This window comes from Corapipo altera, unplaced genomic scaffold (assembly GCF_003945725.1).
Source record: "Corapipo altera isolate COAL_440 unplaced genomic scaffold, ASM394572v1 45, whole genome shotgun sequence".
In the NCBI taxonomy this organism is placed as follows: domain Eukaryota; kingdom Metazoa; phylum Chordata; class Aves; order Passeriformes; family Pipridae; genus Corapipo; species Corapipo altera.
Window position 1 is genome coordinate 21,221,372 of NW_020884877.1, and position 17,837 is coordinate 21,239,208.

Below are 17,837 nucleotides of genomic sequence, written 5' to 3' on the forward strand. Positions count from 1 at the left end.
TTATCCCCAGACAGATCAAGATCATCAAATCCTACACGTTCTCTTATATCATCTGGGATAGAAACATTCATAAGCTCAAAAATCAAAACTGTGGATCTGAAACATATACATTCCATGTTTTTTTCAAGCTACACACTACATCCCTACAGAAGCATCCAAGCAAAACTGTAAGTGTTCACTTTGATTGGTCAAGGTTCAAGCTACAGATCCATGATTCAGATTTCAGTGCCAGAAAGGCATTATCAGATTTTAATAATAATAACCTAGGTTGACCTTTTTGGTAAAAAAAAACCTGTAGAATTTAATTTTCTAATTCCTGCATCAAGATCCTCATGACTGGTCAGCCAGAGCACAGGCAGGAACTCTGCACCTCGCAGTCCGGTCTGACAGGTATGGGGTCGTTCTCAGCTTGGCTCTGCAATTGAAACTTCAGCCTTGATTCAATATGCTTCAAGAGCCTGAAAAATTGTAAATATGACAAATTTCATCACTGCTCAGCTCTCTGAAGTATCTGTTAAGTAAAGTAATCTGTTAATCCAACTGTTTTAATTACAGTCCTTAAACCAAAGATTTTATCTCTGCCATAGCTAAATCTTTAACAGTATATGACTGAGCACAAACATTTGCAAGGTCAAACTTCAGTTGTTTCCAATAAAACATCTTTTCACCCAGCTTTTCATGAACTGCCCATTACTATATTGCCATTTGGCTTCCAATCCTACTTTTGCTCTATGCAGTTCAGCTGCAGTCTCCATGGCAGCCTTCAGGTCTCCCGTTCCATTGTGGAGCTGCCCAGCAGCCCCCATGTTCCTAACTTATAAAACCTTTCCTCTCCCTCAGGCCACTTTAATTTTGATTTTCACCTCCAGTTGTACTTTGACTAAAAAAAAGACAGTTCTTTGTACGAAGATTTGCAGTTTTGCAAATACCTCGAGTAACATTTAAAGACCCCTGTCTTCAGTGCAGGAACCAACTTGTTATTCACCCAGTAAGATGCACCTCTTACCAGTGTTTAAAATACTTCTTGCTGTTGGACTCAGTGTAAAGGTAACAGTGACATTCAGACTTCAGTTTTGCTACTGGGAAGACAAGGTAAACCTCTCTCTGCTGTGCACAGCAACACATTACTAGTATAGATACCACCAAGAGGTAAGTTCCAAATGAAAAGCAATTTGTTCAGTTGTTTTTTCTTTTTTTTCCCCTCAGAGGATTCTGTCGTTTTCAAATTTAAGGGACACCAAGATAACATACCTCAAAAAATAAAAGTAAACCTTAAAATTCCTAATATTTCTTTCCTACTGTACTCCTAATTACTTTGGAAACGTGAGCTAGAGATTCAGAATTTGACCTGTACTATTTATGATTACTGAAATGAATCCTGTAGTATTACTGTTTCAAGATTGGTTTCAAATAATCTAATAAAAGTAGCTGATAATTTTCAATTTCTCAGAAGAAGAGAACATTTTATGGTAATGTAATAAATAAAATACATTAAAGAGACCTAAAGAACTTTAATTCTTGATTTCATTGGGAGGTGCTGACACTGTCCACTTCGCAGATAAAACTAGCAGTGAGATCTGTCACCTTTACCACCTCTAACAGTCGTACAGTTTTGAAAAAAGGCAAACAGAATACTTGTTGTCAGATCATTTGGGATTCATTTAACTGTTTTGTAGTAATCTGCATCTTAGACACAAAGAGTAATAACAACACCTTTAATAATAATTATTATTGTATTCAGAAGTGAAACTTACGTTTTATTTAGACTGCAAAGGCCAGTAAGAGCTGGGGTTTCTGATGGGATCTTCAACCAGCCCTAGACTGACCTTGGACAAATAGATATGCACAAATGCTGACCAGACAAAATTAAGCATTCTCAACAAAATGCTCAGAGCTCCCAGAGGCAGACTGGAGATGACTATTTCACCCTCTGCTTCTGTACCTCAGGCCTGACAGATTTGCTCTTACAGACTCAGACTAATGAGCATTCAACCAAGGATTTTTCTAAATAGCAAATAAAGTAATATGCAATCGGAGATTTCTTCTCATTCCAACAGCAGAGGGATTAATACAGGCAATGAACTCTGGGAATGATCATCATTCTCACCCTTATAATACAATTGTCTTGTTAAATGCCAGAAAATGAAATCTGTACTTTCGAAAACTGGATTTTGACAGCTCTGCTCTTGACAGACTAATGCAGTCTCTGCTATGGTGTGCCTGGATGACAGATAGATTATTTTTTCTTTTTAAAATATATAATTACTTTTACCAGTGTCACCTAAATGGATGTTCAGGAGAGATACTCCCTTTGCACCTTGGGATTAGACAATTTCCTACCATCCAAACTAAGGCTTCCCCTGATCAAGCTGGGAAAGGTCATGTCAAGCCATCATCCCATGTCACTCCCCTGCTGAGGTTTGGAGGCAGCTGTGTCAGTCACGTAACCCAGCAGCCCCTTCCTGGCCCTAGTGCAGAATGACCTGCAAGTCCTGCTGCTGCAAGAAAGCAGTCAGGTACACCTACTCCATTCTAAGAGCAGTGTTGGAGGGAAATGAGCAAAGACTTGGAGGATGCTGTGCAAACCGTGGTATTTTAGTCTTGCTCCCCAAAGTACTGGCATCCCTGTGGTCATGGTCACACCTGAAGAAGGCAGGCTTCAAAAAGAACTGAGTTAGTCACTCGCATACTCTGTTCTGCAGTAAAGCCCCAAAGCGAAATATTCTCTGTGTTATTTATAAGGAAATGTCAGGCAAAGGGAAAAACTTTTTTTAAATGAACACCACTGAGAAATGCAGATGTACAATTTACAGATACACGTACTGAAGGGAAAGCATTAATAACGCAGTAACTTATCACAAAATAAACAATGAAAATTCATACTCCAAAAGCATGGTGCGAACAAAAATATGCAGGAACAGCAAGTACTGAAGATTTGATATGAATACTAAATGCGTTTTCTTTAGTCAAAGGACACCAATTGTTAAAACACACATGGAAAAAAGCTGTTCCAAGAATCTCAGGCAGGAAAATTGGCTACTCAAGACATCCAAATTACATGACCAAACTCACTGTTAGATATCTGTCAAATCAAAACTCTCTGAACCTGATTTGCCCAGCCAGCAAACTGTGTACATATCTCCCTACCATGGAACACAAGAGAATTACCATTGCCACAGCTGGCATTTTAAGATGCAGCTCTAGTACTGCTAACAATCTGGCTGAAGCTATATTAAGCTTTTCAGATAAAAAATGATATATGCAGTAAGCTTATTAATATTAAAAATACATTTTCAAAGCCTGAAGTTATGTTAAGTTTATGCCATATCAATGACTTTGTGACATTTCCATTATTAGATGAATCCTTCCTCCAGCAATTACCTAGGCCAATAAGATACATGCCTGTATGTGTAAGATAGATCACACACCAAAGCAAATATCCAGAATTAAACTACATTCTGTTAATTATCACCTTGCAAAGCTTTGAGACACGTTGACATCCCCAGAACATGAAGAATAAAACCATTATTTTATATTTCCCATAATTTTTATATCAATGTTCAGCAGCCTTTGGAATTCAAAAATCCACCCAAGACTAAAAACCACCTGAAATAAAAATAATAAAAAAAACAGAAGGGGAAGATGAGGCTTTCTAAGGGACTAACATAACTCACAGAAAAAGGAGATTATTAATCATTATCATGCAATAATATTATTGCAGTATTCTGTATCTCAGGGCCATTTTATACCGGTCTACTGCTCTCACTATCACATGATAATTACAAGAATTAGTAGTCTGAAAGAGATGACTGTGCAGCTTTTCAACTATTCCCTTTCAATTAATACACATATTAATTTTTATATATATATATATATAAATCAATTAAAACCTGTAATTCAATCCTCAGTTTCTCTATATACACCTATAATTCTGACCTACCTTTGGTTGCCTACTGTCTGTCTAAGCTAAGACAGTCTCCCTCTGTAGATGGCAGACACTGAAACATTTCAGGGGTGGTCCATAAATTTACCATGGCCACCCTATCTCACAGTGAGGCTATTAAGTTCTGGAAATAGTTCACACTTTTTACATACAAAGAGAGAGCAGACCACTATCTTAGATTGGATGTCACAGTATCAGACAGCAAAAGATAGATGAGCTGAATCCCACCCAGGCTTTTTTTCTCAAGCTGTGTACTAACATCAGTGTTTCTATCTAAAAGAGGAAAACAGAAAACAATTATCTATTTTGCTATGGTTCACACATGTGATTACATAAGGGATCCTCTCCTATCTATCTGGATTATATCAGACTACTCCAATACCTGACAGATCAGCAGGCTACCCACACACTGTAGAAATGGGGAAATCATCTATCCCTAAAAAGGCTTCAGCTGAGCTAATCTTCCAACCTATTTAAATGCATGCTGTGTGAAACACATTTAAAAGATAAAGCAAAAAGCAAACCCTGCATTTTACAGATTGAAATGTGATTGTATCCTCAAAGCACTGTCTCAGGTCCAGATAAGCTCAAGTAGCAACAAGCAAAGAGTATTTTCTAAGGAAAGAACTCGAACCATTTCAGTAGACGATATAGATCACACACCTTTTAATATACCCACAAATTGGATCTTATTCCCAACAGAGGTGGAGAAACTAAGGCATAACAAAACTCATATACAATCAAATGTAAATCACCTACAGTTGGCTTTATATCTTATAGGGTTATTCCATGACTCTCAGTTTCCCCAAGCTGTGGGCAGTGAAATGGGTATCTAGAGACAGTCAGCACAAGGACATCAAATTGCATGTCCACATGCATTTGTGACAGCATGGCACTGGCACGATCTTTGGGGTTTCACAGCTACAGAGAATACAGAGACAGAAACACAAGTGCCCATCAGTGCTGTGACTAGCCAGGAAGAAGATGTTTGCACTGGAAGATGTAAGGATGAGAAGTAAATCCACAATGGAAAAAACCCCAATCAAAAAGTAAGAAACAAAACCCAAACCAAACAACAACAACAACAACAACAAAAGACTTGGAAGGTACTGAGAATATTCCACGTGGCAGTTAGTGAAGAATGATTAACCATTACTAAGCAAAGAAATGTGCTTATGCATCAGGCAATAAGCTTTGCAGGAAAGAAACTACCTGTTTAGAAAATATTAAACTCTTATATGCTAGTGAAACCCAGAAAACATGGGGTTTAGCACTATTTCAGAGAAGAGGAGAAGAACAGAAGCAGGACCAGATGAGACTTCAGGGTGAAATTTGTCTGCCACACAATAGCTATTTAATGGGACAGGACCACACCCATTTAAGTGGTAGACTTGTATGTGGATCAGGCAGCTCTGTGACAATTTAGGAGCTTCCAGTATCATAAGGGATTGTGAGTGAAGAGGATACCTGAGGTTTGCAGAAAACTAGCTGCCTCTGGTAAGATTATGTTAAGGCCACACCTAGAGCCAGCTATTTCTTTACATGTATCTTCAGATGCACACTTTTGCTTCATCCACACATCTTGAATTTCAACTACCCATCTTCAGTCATGACAGACACAATCTTGTCCCGCATATCTGACATGGTCTTGCAAACATTGTCCCAGTTGTGTCTTCTATCAACTTACTGTTCTGTTCTGACACTGTCTAATTCCCCTCTGTTGCATCAAATGCAAACTGTTCATCTTTTCTTTTCATGGCACATTTCAGACTTATCTACCTGTCGTGACTCTGACATTTGCCTTCTCAAAAATGTCAAACTCTTCTGGTCATAGCCTTATATTTTTCAAACATGCACATTTTTTTATTGCTTTCTCCCATGTCACTCCATGTCTGCAAGCATTCAATTTCTTCCTCTTTTTAATCTCTGCCTTATGACTATTTGGCTACAAGAAAGCCTAGAAATAATTATGTACCTAGTAGACTGAAACTGCTACCTATGATGCTGATGAAGCCTTTCTGGCACTCTGTCACCTATGCCAGCATGTTTCTTCCCCTCAGAAACTTAACTGCAAACTCTTTAGAAAAGGAATAGTATGTATTGTTAACTGTTCCTCACAGTAGGATCCAGGGTGGTCCAGGAATATTTGGAAGAAAAAAGTAAGATTGCTTACATATCAACCATAAAATGCATTTCAACACTTCACATATGATGACAGTAAGTTAGGGATACTGTCTCTTCAGATCTCAGTTCTTAAAAATGGAAAGGTCTCCCAGTCTGAGGTAGTAAAACATAAACCAATTAATTCTAGGTTGCAGATGCATGTCATACAGTTCTTCCTGGAAGCATGGCAAAGAATGGGTCTTTTTACAGTTTTCAGCCACCTGTTACCACACCAAAAGGAGGCAAAACTCATGGTCGTGCAACTCACACAAAAAAAAAGAAATTCAGACAACAATGAAACAATTCACCCTGTTTCACTTGCAGCAGATTGCCAGGTAAATCTTTCCCTTATTGCTGCATGGACTTGGGTCTGAAGGGCAGTTTAATGAAAGAAATAGCCTCTCAAAAGTGGTATAAGTTCAGTTTCAAGCCGTCAGCCTCAGTGTTCAAGTAAAAATGAAAATCTCTTGAGATTATGTTTCAAACCTTACGAAATTAGATCTTTTACTTTGATAGAACTACACTGAATTACATGATTGGAGACTTTGCTATACGTCGAGGATATGAGTTATGCTGTGATCAAATCCCTGGCTTTAATTCACCTACCAAAAGCTACTCCTGTATGTCAACCACTATCACCTGAAAGAGATAATGTCTCTTGTTCTGCAAATTTCTTATCAACAGTCTGCATTTGCCCACCAGCTTTGAATTTGTTTCATTGCATTTCAAGCACATGAATGCATTTCTCTAGACTAATGCTGCTGTTTATCAGCCTTGCTTGGCTTACAGGGCAGCTGGCTCCACAATCTATCTGGAATCAAATTAGCTGTTGATAAGATAGTTGTAAATAAGCTGAGCAGGTGAATAGCTGTACATCACATCTGTGCATATCTTGATCTACTGAAAAGTCTGAACACAAGACCTTCCTGAGAAACTTTTCAGAGTAGTTTCTACAGCAGTGAACCTTAAATATCTGCAGCTACCTATGTGCCTTTGAGAGTGCAAACATGAGCTGACAGCAGTAGGAGGCTTCACTAGCTCCACAGAAATATGTATGTGGAAAACTGGTCATGAACCAGTTCTATGAGGTAATGAGATGGTCTCCTTCAGACAGAAGCCACACTGAGTTGGCACAGACATAGTGAGCCTCAGGCACCGAGCTCATATGACAGCACAGATGTAGCCTAGAGTTAAGTGTCCCTAATCACCTGTGATGGTCAATAGTGGCAGCTCTCTTCCTTCCCCAAGGAGCCTTTCCCTTCTCACCAACTGACTTGGTTCAAAGGTTTGAACTAGAGTGCTGCCTTTTGGAACAAAAAAAGCAATGGACAAGAAGTAAGCTCTCTGTTTAGAACTATAAACTCAGTGGTTTTCTTCCCATCCTTCATCAGGCATGATTTCCACACCAAGCCCCTGGTTTCCTTTCTGTTTACAATGTAGAGTTCAGGTTGACAGATCCACGAACAGACCTCTGAACAGCCTCTCCTGTCAGCTGCAGATCCCACAAATTACTTCGCCATTAACTAGCAAACCATTTACCGTCTCCAAAATTACAATACAGTTGCCAATATTCTCAGCTTTAAACCACTAAGTACCTTTCCTTCTCTTCTGCCTTTTAGCTTAACAGGGGGAAAAAAATGCATATAACCAATCTCATCCTATCTGCGGTCCAAGTGTTCATCAAACACCCGGAGTGGTTATAGTTGTATTCCTGGAATTGTTATTCTTACTCACCGTTTTTTTCTCTTTATTTCCCATGTTAGAACTGGAAGTTTGCCCTCATTTTCTGTTTTGCCTTTCAGTCAGCTGTATAAAGAGGCTTTATTTTGGCTTTTCTTTTCTCTCCTCTCTATTTTTAAGAATTCACAGTATGTTGTGCCTCTACTGTTTGATAGGGTTTTTTTAACCTTTAAAACACCTTAATATTCCTTTTGCTGTGGATTTCAGGAGCTGACTGTTTCATGTACTGTCAGTTTCAGATACTATTAATAGCAGCAGCCAAAAAAAAATCATAAACAGTTGAAAATTGGGTTCTTGCAACACGAACTTCCATATAATTTAAAACCAAAGAAGATCAGGGAGGCAAAATTGACATAAAGACTAAAATCAGCCAACTCAGCCCAGCTAAATTCAAGTAAATGTTGAATGACCAACGTGTCTATGATGTGGATGTAATATGCATGACTTTATGATTCTCCAAATCAATGTACAGTGTGAGGAAAAAAGCCACAGAAAAATTAGTTAACATAATCTGGTTTTGTTTTCTCCAAAATATTTGTCAAAACCATGCATATTTGCAGATGTATTCCTGTGTACTTTCCTTAATCTTCTTCCCGAAGCCTAGCCATGATGATGATGTCCTGTGTACTCTTGACCATTCAAACCAAGTCAGGACATGTTACGTGACCTCTCACAAAGCTCATTCCTGGTTGATGTGCACCTTGACATACAAGCTGTAGTAGAAAACACTGTAGGTGTGGGTTTACTTACAGTTGTGACAGGTCGCTCCCATGTAGCCCGTATTATTACAATCGCAGTAAAAGGTGGTCCAGGACTGAGAGCATTTACCTCCATGTTCACAGTAGTTGGGTAAACACCTAATTTGAGAGAGTTTTAAAAAATATAATTAATTATAAAGATTTCTGTAAAAACAATGTGCTGTAAAAAAATAATTAAACTCCTCATTCAGGCAAGAGTTTCCTAGGGCTGATTCACTGTATAATTCTTATTCCTCTGATCTGTAATTCACCTCCAGTGCAAGCATCAAAGAAAACAACATTTAAACTATCCAGCAGGTAGGTTAAGATCACTCTCAATAAAAATATTCCACCTGTTAGCAATTAAAGTGTCACAAACTTTCTGAGCACAGAACAAGAAAAGTAACAGGCAAAAATGTTATTGAAATTCTCTTGTTTCAAAGGAGAATCCCCTGTTCTCCGATTAAACAGGAACCACTGTTATCAAAATTAGGCTGAGTTACATTTGTGGTAACACAAGCAGCATGCAAATCTCTGAAGTGAGAGGAAAAATACGCTTCAATTATGAGTTCTGTACTCTCTCCTCTTTTCCTCATTTTAGTTGCTGTGCCTCTGAAGTATTATTGTTAAACAAATTAATAAAAGAAGAAAGAGGCACAACAGCATGCAGCTCAGGAAGTGAACAGAAACAAAAGCTGTGGGAGATAAATTCAATCTCCAGGACAAGAAGTGAATGCTGATCTGAACTGCTCTGGTATAAATGCACGCAGTGCAATGGAGTTACACCAACCTAAATGGAAACAGATTGTTCTCTTGTTTGCTGTTTCTTTCATATTTTTTTCCTTCTTATTGTATATTAATCTCTTTTACACAGTATGTCTGACTTTTGAAAAATAAGTAACTTGTTTATACTGCTGATTCAGTTGCGATGGGTGGGTGGAGAGGAAACAGGCAACCAACTTGTCTCTTACACTACAGAATTCCATTAGGGTTTGCTTTGCTGTAATTTGAGATTCAAAACTTTTTATACCCAGAGCTTTCTGGGGTGTTAGTGCTGAAGTCACTGATGCTACCTAGATTTTTGCCAGCTGAAGACATTGTATTGCAGTTCATCTCATCCTTAGAATTTTTTTTGCATATAAGTATGCATTTTGCCTTTAACTGTGGCTTTCAGTCTGTTTCATCTAGATTACTTACAATTAAAACCCATTTCATGCATGCAAGCAGAAAACCTGTATGTCCCTAACAGTCATCTATCTTCACCAGCCTTCTGAGCCTCACCAGCCAAGTTTTCATCAACCTACCTGACCAAAAGGTTGTTTAGAGCTGTCAAGCATTAACAACCCAAAGAAACCTGTTTCTGTGCCCAGAGGCCTATCAGACTAACCTTTCATTCTCAATATGCTCCAGGATAGTTCACACAAACATACCTATATTCATCTCAGTGTGAGTCTGGGATTCATTTTAGAACCCAGCTTCACTTGATCACTATTTATACCATCCTACATAAAATTATAAAGATCATAGAAAAATATTAAGATGAAAGTTTAATTATTTTTATTAATGTTTACTCAATTATTGCCATTATTTATTATAATACTGGAGAAATAAGAAATTCAATAAGAAAGTATACTATTTATAACTATCTGTAACATTTTTTGAAACAATTATAAAATTTATAACTCTTGTAAAAATCATTGTCCTGGCTTCTATTAATCATTGGGCTCAAATACAAAACGAGGAAAGAGTATGGCAATTACATGGCTGGTTTTCCAGCTCACCAGGGAGCTTTTTCCAGTGCTGTAGGAGAACCTGTTCTTTCTAAAACAAGAAACAAAGGGGACGGCCAAAACCACTGGGTTTCCCCCACTCTTACAAGTCAGCTATTCTGAGAAGGGATAAGATTCTGTCTTTTAATGGTATGCTGAGCAATCATCTAACAGCCAAACAGGCTGCCGGTGCAGTGACAGCCCAGCCAGCCTCTCTGCCATCACGTCTACTCCTAGTAATAGCGAAGTGAGATTTAGAAGCTTTGAGTCGATGCTGAAGAAAGCACAAGAGGCATTACAGGATGGTACAAAGAGGACCTGCACCCTGCTATGTTCTGTAGGACTGTGACAGCTCCCTGAAACCAGTAGCTCCCCAGCAGCTTCATTCCAGAGGCAAAGCACAGTGGTACACCACCGTTGTGGTGATACATATGAATTTTGCCAGTGAGAGAAGATTTACTCGTATTTGTGCTTTGTTTAGTCCCTGCCCTTGCCTCAGCGCACTGCCTTTACTTCTACTTGCTATTTAGTGATTAACATTCATTTATATCACCTGTACAACAGCAGTAGTTCTATTCACATCTCAGGGATGCTGGTGACATGAAACATCTGATGTTAACAGAGCTCTTTGAAGAGGTAAAAAGAATAGTGCTGTGTTATTATCACAATTTACATCATCAGTGTAATGGACAAATACGCTTTCTGCCTATTTTAAGCTACCTTTTATTAATTAATCCAATGCAGTAGAGCTAATTACTAGTAATTTGCAGTTTCCAAAGGCCTGTATGTAAAGGCTTAGCCACATTTATTTCGCTAAAACAGTTTCCTTTAAAGAGTTTACAAAGTTGAAGGTCACTTCTTATTTCTACTTGTCTTGCAAATGCAGACACTTTTTCTTCCCCCAACAATGCACAAAATTCAAGTCAAACAACCATGTAAGCTTTTAATGATATTCATAAATTCAGAATTAAACTTTTTTTATTCCTTAGTCTATTTGCCTTAATTAGCACCAACTGCACTGATCTTGTTTTCGGTCAGATAACCAACCCTTCTAAGAGCTTATGAAAAAAATTTCTTTGCAACTCTAATAATTACCATAATCCCATTCTAGCTGAGCAGTTGTGTCTTCATTAGAAGCAAAATTTATCCTAATTGTCAGAGAACTCATATTTAAGAAATAGTTATGATTAAAATTAATCAAGGCATGCCTAAGTCACAGGTTGTTCCATTTGCGAACTGTCCCAGATCCTCATGTTGAAGAATTTAAATATATGTAATTTAAAATTTAAATTAATATTTTCATTCTAGTGGAAACAAACAATTTTAGCAAAAAAAAATAAAAATAAAAAATGCAGTGGTATCACAGAATGTTTCACAGACAAAAATTTGCAGGAGAGAGCCCCTGACCTATTTGCAATTGAAAAGAACAAACAGATCAACTCAATTTTTGTATCATAAATGAGATACTTGGAAATTTAAGGATTTACCTAAGACATTTGTGACAGCCTAGAGACTTGATCTTCCAGATTAGTTCATAGAATACATTGTGATGAAAAATTCTTATTAAAAAAAAAAAAAATTCCCTCCTTAAGCCAAGCTGGAAAACACATCCCTCAGCCATCTAAGTGAGCAATATGCAGAGCCTGCACAAAAGCTTTCACTGTCCTTAAAATGAAACATTCACCTCCAAAACTGTATGTGTGTTTCCTTTGAAATCACAGGACAAACTGCATAGACATTGGGGAGGGGGGGGGGGGGGGGAAATTTGTCCCTCTGATAGGAATGATGAAGAAATAACAATGACAAAATTACTTGAGTAGGAAGGCTGAAGGAGTTCTACACATTTGATGTTACATTTGACTAGAATAAACCCAGTTGTGAAGGAGCAAGATTCAGGATGGGAACAGTTCCAGGCGTGAAGAAAAGCATACAGCAATCAGCAGGACTTCATTATATGGACCTTACAGTTATTATATGGACTCTACTGTTATTATGTGGTTTCATTGTATTCACACTACACAGTGCACAGCCTGGACATGCCCAGGCTTGCCATGAGTTTGCCTGCTGCCTGCTGCCTTCTGCCTGCTCCCTCCTTCCCCCGCTCCTCCCCCTTTTGGCCGTGTCCGTATCCTGGTTTGTCCCCCTGCTTGTCTGCCTCATGCTCCGCCCTATGTTCTGGCCCTTTCCCCTCCCGACCTGACAAAAGACAGCGTGCACGTGAATAAAGGATTCTACTTGCAACCTCTCTCGTTTCCCGTCCCCTCTGCGGACCGTGGCACCCAGTATAGTCAATAAGCACCTCTGAGATTTTGTTATAGTCTGCACTACACATCCTGCCAGCACTACTCTCTGTCCTTCCTAAATAAACAGGAAAGAAAGGGAATCATCACAGAGAGAACAAAAACAGGTGCATACCCCCTCAATATTAAGACTGTCAATATATATAATTTTGAGACAAGCACTAAATCCCTAAAACTCAACAATGTTGTAGCAAGAAAATACATGAAATTTTAGAAGCTTTTCTGTCAAGAAAGCATTTTCCTGAATACTATCTCAAATTAATTTTTATTTCAGCATGTTTCCCTATTTAAGGCCAGCAGCTATTTAATGTATCATTAACAAAATATAACATGAAGAGAGATGATTTCATATAGTAGGCATGCATATATGATGAAACTCCTGGTGTTGCTGTAACAGACTGTATTTTCCTTTGGTAAAATGATGTCTTTCCCCTAAATTCCATAAATTGAGGCCAATTGCAATAACATGGGTTTTGTCCCTGTTGCGCTGAGCCACAAATTTGGTAAATTCCTTGCCAAAGGTTATTTTTGGGTTCAAGGGGAGACCAGACAAACATTTCGAAGAAAAATCTACCAATGGTACTACATAGACAACATATAACAGCTTCAGAGGTTTACCAAGGAGAAAACTAATGAAGATTAGAGAGCATCAGAAAAAGCATTGCAGAAGAACATCCCATTCTTATTTCCCCCCAGATGACTTTTTATGGTAAAATAGTGGGCTAAATCTCCTTAACTAAAGGGAGAAAAGAGAACTACCAGAACCAGAGGGAGGATGGGAGAAAAAGTGTGTAAAAGCAATATTACAGCAGGCTCTAAAAGAATTAACACTCTTCAGACCCTTGATTTTCCTCAGCAGACATTCCCTCCTCATCACCCCACCTTCAAACTTCTCTTTCCTCTTACAACTTTAAAAAGCCAATCAACAACATATTAAAAAGTCTTTTGGCATACTTAATCTTTTATTTTTAAGTCATCTACATTTTCTTTCCTAAACTTATTATGTTATGAGATCTCACAGAACACAAAGAGAACAAGAATAATGTGAACAAAGACAATTCTTCTTTCCATGCTGGAAACCATATACTCTATCCCACTGAATGGAAGAAAAAAAGCCTGAAAGAAAAAAAAAAGGTATTTCTGTCATCTTAATAACTTGTCACAAAGGTAGGTTTTTCTTCTTTTTGAGATTTGCAAAACTTGATGACTGGACTTCTCAAATATATTAGTATTTCCATTGCTAGCCACCTTGGTTTTCAGAATCTGAACTGGCATACCACTGAGAGACCAATATTTAGAAGATCTGAACATTCATGACAACAGCCCTCAGGCATGTGACTGGGACAGAACTGTGGGAGGAGGTTGTGCTGGGACTGGCACGAGTGAAGGGAAAAGAGCCTGTTATATATTCCTTAGATAAAAGGCACTTTTTTTTAGGTTTGATTGCTTTGTTGTTAGAACACCTACATTTTTAATAGAGGTAAATGTGCTGACAGTTTGGCTTGGCATCAGCTGAAAGGATTTTATATAAATAAATTTGAAAATGAAAAAAGGGAAACAAATAAACCATCCTGTACAGACAGCTGTTCCATTTAGAATTCATAATTTTACAAAGCAAATGCAGAAAAGCCATCTGCAAGAATCAAACAAACAAACAAGGATAGGATATTATCTCCTACATATATCCCCATATTTGGCCTTTAATTTCCCAAGGCATTGCACATTCTATGAATTTTGACTCCAAAGGAATAGCAATAGAGGTGAACTCTATTCAGGTACCCCCCACATCTCAATTCCACACTCAGGTTGGATTCCAAAAGCCACTAAAGTAGCCCTTTACCCACCTTCAAACTGCCTTCTTTCTCCACAAGGGTCTCACTCAGTACAAATCTCTCTCCCATGCAAGTGGGAATTCCCTACACTCTTAGAGACAATGCTAATTATCTCAAACGTCAGCAACTTTCCACAAGAAGAAATCATTGCAGTTATAGGAAGGAATTCATCCTGCTCAAACCAGTTCTTTACCTACCACTTACAGGATTTACTGAACGATACTGATCAATCTGAGAAATCGATCTTTATTTTGCTCTGAAACACAGTATTTATACAGACCAGTGATGCTTCATGGGCCTGAACTGTCATTTTCTGCAGCTGGTCTTGCATGTATGAAACAAAGCCATGGAAAACAAAGTTAAGGTAGGGCAGGCAAAACCAACTCACGGCATTATCCAAGTAATCTGAGCATTCATTTTCATTCCCATTAAACAAACACAAAGCCTAGAACGCTGCCCCCTTCTCAAAGGGGGCTTTTGCACTGTGACTGCCTAACTTATCAGGGACTTTGCTCTGTAAAAATATACTCTTATTTTATAACTACCACAGACCAAGTGCATCTGACAGCACAAAGATCATATACCAGTCTAAGAGCAGGAAATTGTTCTGCATAAGTTTATTACACTTCATTGTCAGTCAGCCCTCAAGCTATCACAGAGAGAAGTACTGCCATTACCTGCATTATTCAACTAAGTTTAAACATTAGAATAGGTATGAGGAGATGGGGGGATGCTCTTCGGAACTGCGGGGATTTTAATTCCAACACCCAGCTTTGGATGCCTGTGGGTTTGGATTTTTCAAATCTTGCTCAGTTTTTCTGCATCCTGTCCTTCCACCCTAAAACCAAGGTTGTACTGAAAGGATTTCCAAGACTCACACTTCAAAATGAGCTACCTACAAGGATTTAATTCCATTAATTTAATTCCATTAGTTAGGATGTCTAATTTGTGATGTAGGTGCATACTTTAGAGAAGGACCCAAGAGGTTCTTCAGCTCTCACAGAACATAATGTATTTCTTTGTTTCACTGTCTAGCGATCTTTACAAGGGATTAACACATTATTATTTCCAGTATTTTGCTTTGGTTTTAGTACAGAGAAAGTGGAAAAACATAATTTCTTTAAGGACAATTTGATGAAAAAGGCATTTCTAACAATATTTTAATTTTTGCTGGACAAGCACAAAGTAAGTTGTCAGTGTCTTACAAAGTACCAAGTATAAAAAAGGGGAACTTTTTGAAAATTTTCCACAGTTTCCTTAGTCAATATATAAACTGGAAGAAGACATGAAGCTTCATTATACCCTGAGCTATTTCTAAACATGTTCACTGACTCCTAAAACAGGCAAGGGAGACAAAAGGTGAGGGGGAAAACAGTCACTCACAGGACTCAAGTGATCTTTTTAAGATGACACAAAAGATCAGAACTATTAACCTGGACCATCAGATCCTTATAACTAGGCAGGACAACTCCTCCTGTATGTAGCATTTAATGGAAAAACCCTAGATCCAGGTATTTCACAATCTGAAGGCGTGCAGTACAAATGCTTTGTTATGTCTGAGGTGGGCAATATTTAAACCAATTTTGGGATTTAACCAAAATCAGAAATGTTTTAAAAAAGGACACATGACACCCCGTCAAGTTGTCCCAGCTTTGACCATCACCCTAACAAAAGGAGAGTAATCTAAAATATTCAACTTGTTGCTATAAAACATAAGCAAAGAGAAAATAATCTGGACTATAACATAATTGTAATTTCTGAAAAAAAGGCACTAAACTGAAAATAGAAAAACTATAGAAAATTACAAGAATGGATGCCAAATTGTGTGTTGCTTGTTTTTTGTTTTTTTTTTAAATTATTCTTTCTACAATACACTGCAGGTATTTAGGTGGAGTTGAATGCAATGTTAAGTGTTTTTTTTTTTCAATCCCAGCCTCGGACTCTAACAAATAAAATTAAAACTCATTGGACATAATTAGCCAGGGTATTTTTTCATTTGCATGGCCAAATTAGGGGGGATAGAAGGATCATATGTAGTTTGACTTCTGCTGCAGGGAATATGTTAAATCTTGGATGCGATTTGGGAAACATAAAAAAACCACTGAGCTTCCATTGGATTTATCCTAACACCCTTCACCTGAAATAGTAATTAATTTCCCAAAGGCCCATTTTGACAGTACAACACATGAAACAATGTTAAGTTCAGCACTAAAAAGAAAAAAAAGTAAAATAAATACTATTTCTTGTAAGTAAAAATTGATAATAAAATCTAATAGAATCTACAAAGGAAATAGGCATAAAGAAGGATTTAAAAGGTCAGCTCTATTTAGCAAGGAAAAAGAACACTTTAAGATAATTTATTTAGAAAATATGATGAAGGATTTTCACATATAAAACATAGGTAGAGATAAAAGGATAGGACTAAGGACAATATTTGTGCTCTGCAACTCAAGCAGTACAGGGGAGCCAACTCCAATGAATACACTCCGTACACTTCTCCCTAATGAGGTAAACTGCTAACGCCAATCCCATTGCAGTGATGATTGAGTATACCACATGCTGCTCTCTCCATTTGTGTTTGCTAGGAGAATTGGAATATGCAGATGAATCTTGGTTTAATAAGGATGGTTTAATAATCAATGTGTGCATGTGTCTGCCCACTGATGCTACAGAGGTGAAACACTGCCAGGATTCATAAGAAAATATCTGAGATCAGGTTTTGTGTTCCTCATGGCAGATCAGTGGAATTCCCAGGATGTTCTACAAGATGCGCCATTCGTCCATCTGCTAAGGTGGATTCAATGTGAACATTTTTTACCTTCCCTCCCTCCCCCAGGTCACTTTATGGAAGTGAAGTTCCCAGTGATGCCCTTGACAAGTACTGTCAGTAGTTGCTATAGCAAGGGAAAGGTGCCAACCAAGGGAAAACACGACAACTCTGTCAAAGTTTCATCAGTGCAAAATCAACATAAACTGCAGCAGTCAGACTAATGTACCTCAGCAGCTGTAGATGAGGAGAGCAGCACATGCATTTATCTATGCATTCATGCAAACCTGAGCCTAAAGAAAAGCAGGCTCTGACTATGCTGGTAGTTTGTTTATGAATAACAATAGTTCAACATATAAAAGACCTTCCTAATCCAAAGACTACCTAATGTTATATACTCAAGTACAAATCACGTATAGAATTTATGACAATATAACAGTGGGTGTAAAACAGTGTTCTTTTGCATCTGCCTCAGCTCTACCTCTGTCCAGCTAAACTGCCAATGAAAAGTTAGCTGCTTCAAGCCATTTCAGTCCTAGCAGGAACAGCAGAATCATAAAAAATTTCAGACTCCTTAACAGAGTTT

At 38.0% G+C, this 17,837-nt stretch overlaps 1 protein-coding gene across 1 annotated transcript in view; it reads right to left on the bottom strand.

The window, feature by feature from the left end:
- CNTNAP5 (contactin associated protein like 5) overlaps positions 1–17,837 on the bottom strand; it is a 288,117-nt gene that overhangs the window by 101,848 nt on the left and 168,432 nt on the right. The window contains exon 11 of the mRNA XM_027636681.1: positions 8,597–8,703. Within this exon, the coding sequence (XP_027492482.1) occupies positions 8,597–8,703 (107 nt within the window). The remainder of the gene's footprint in view (positions 1–8,596; positions 8,704–17,837) is intronic.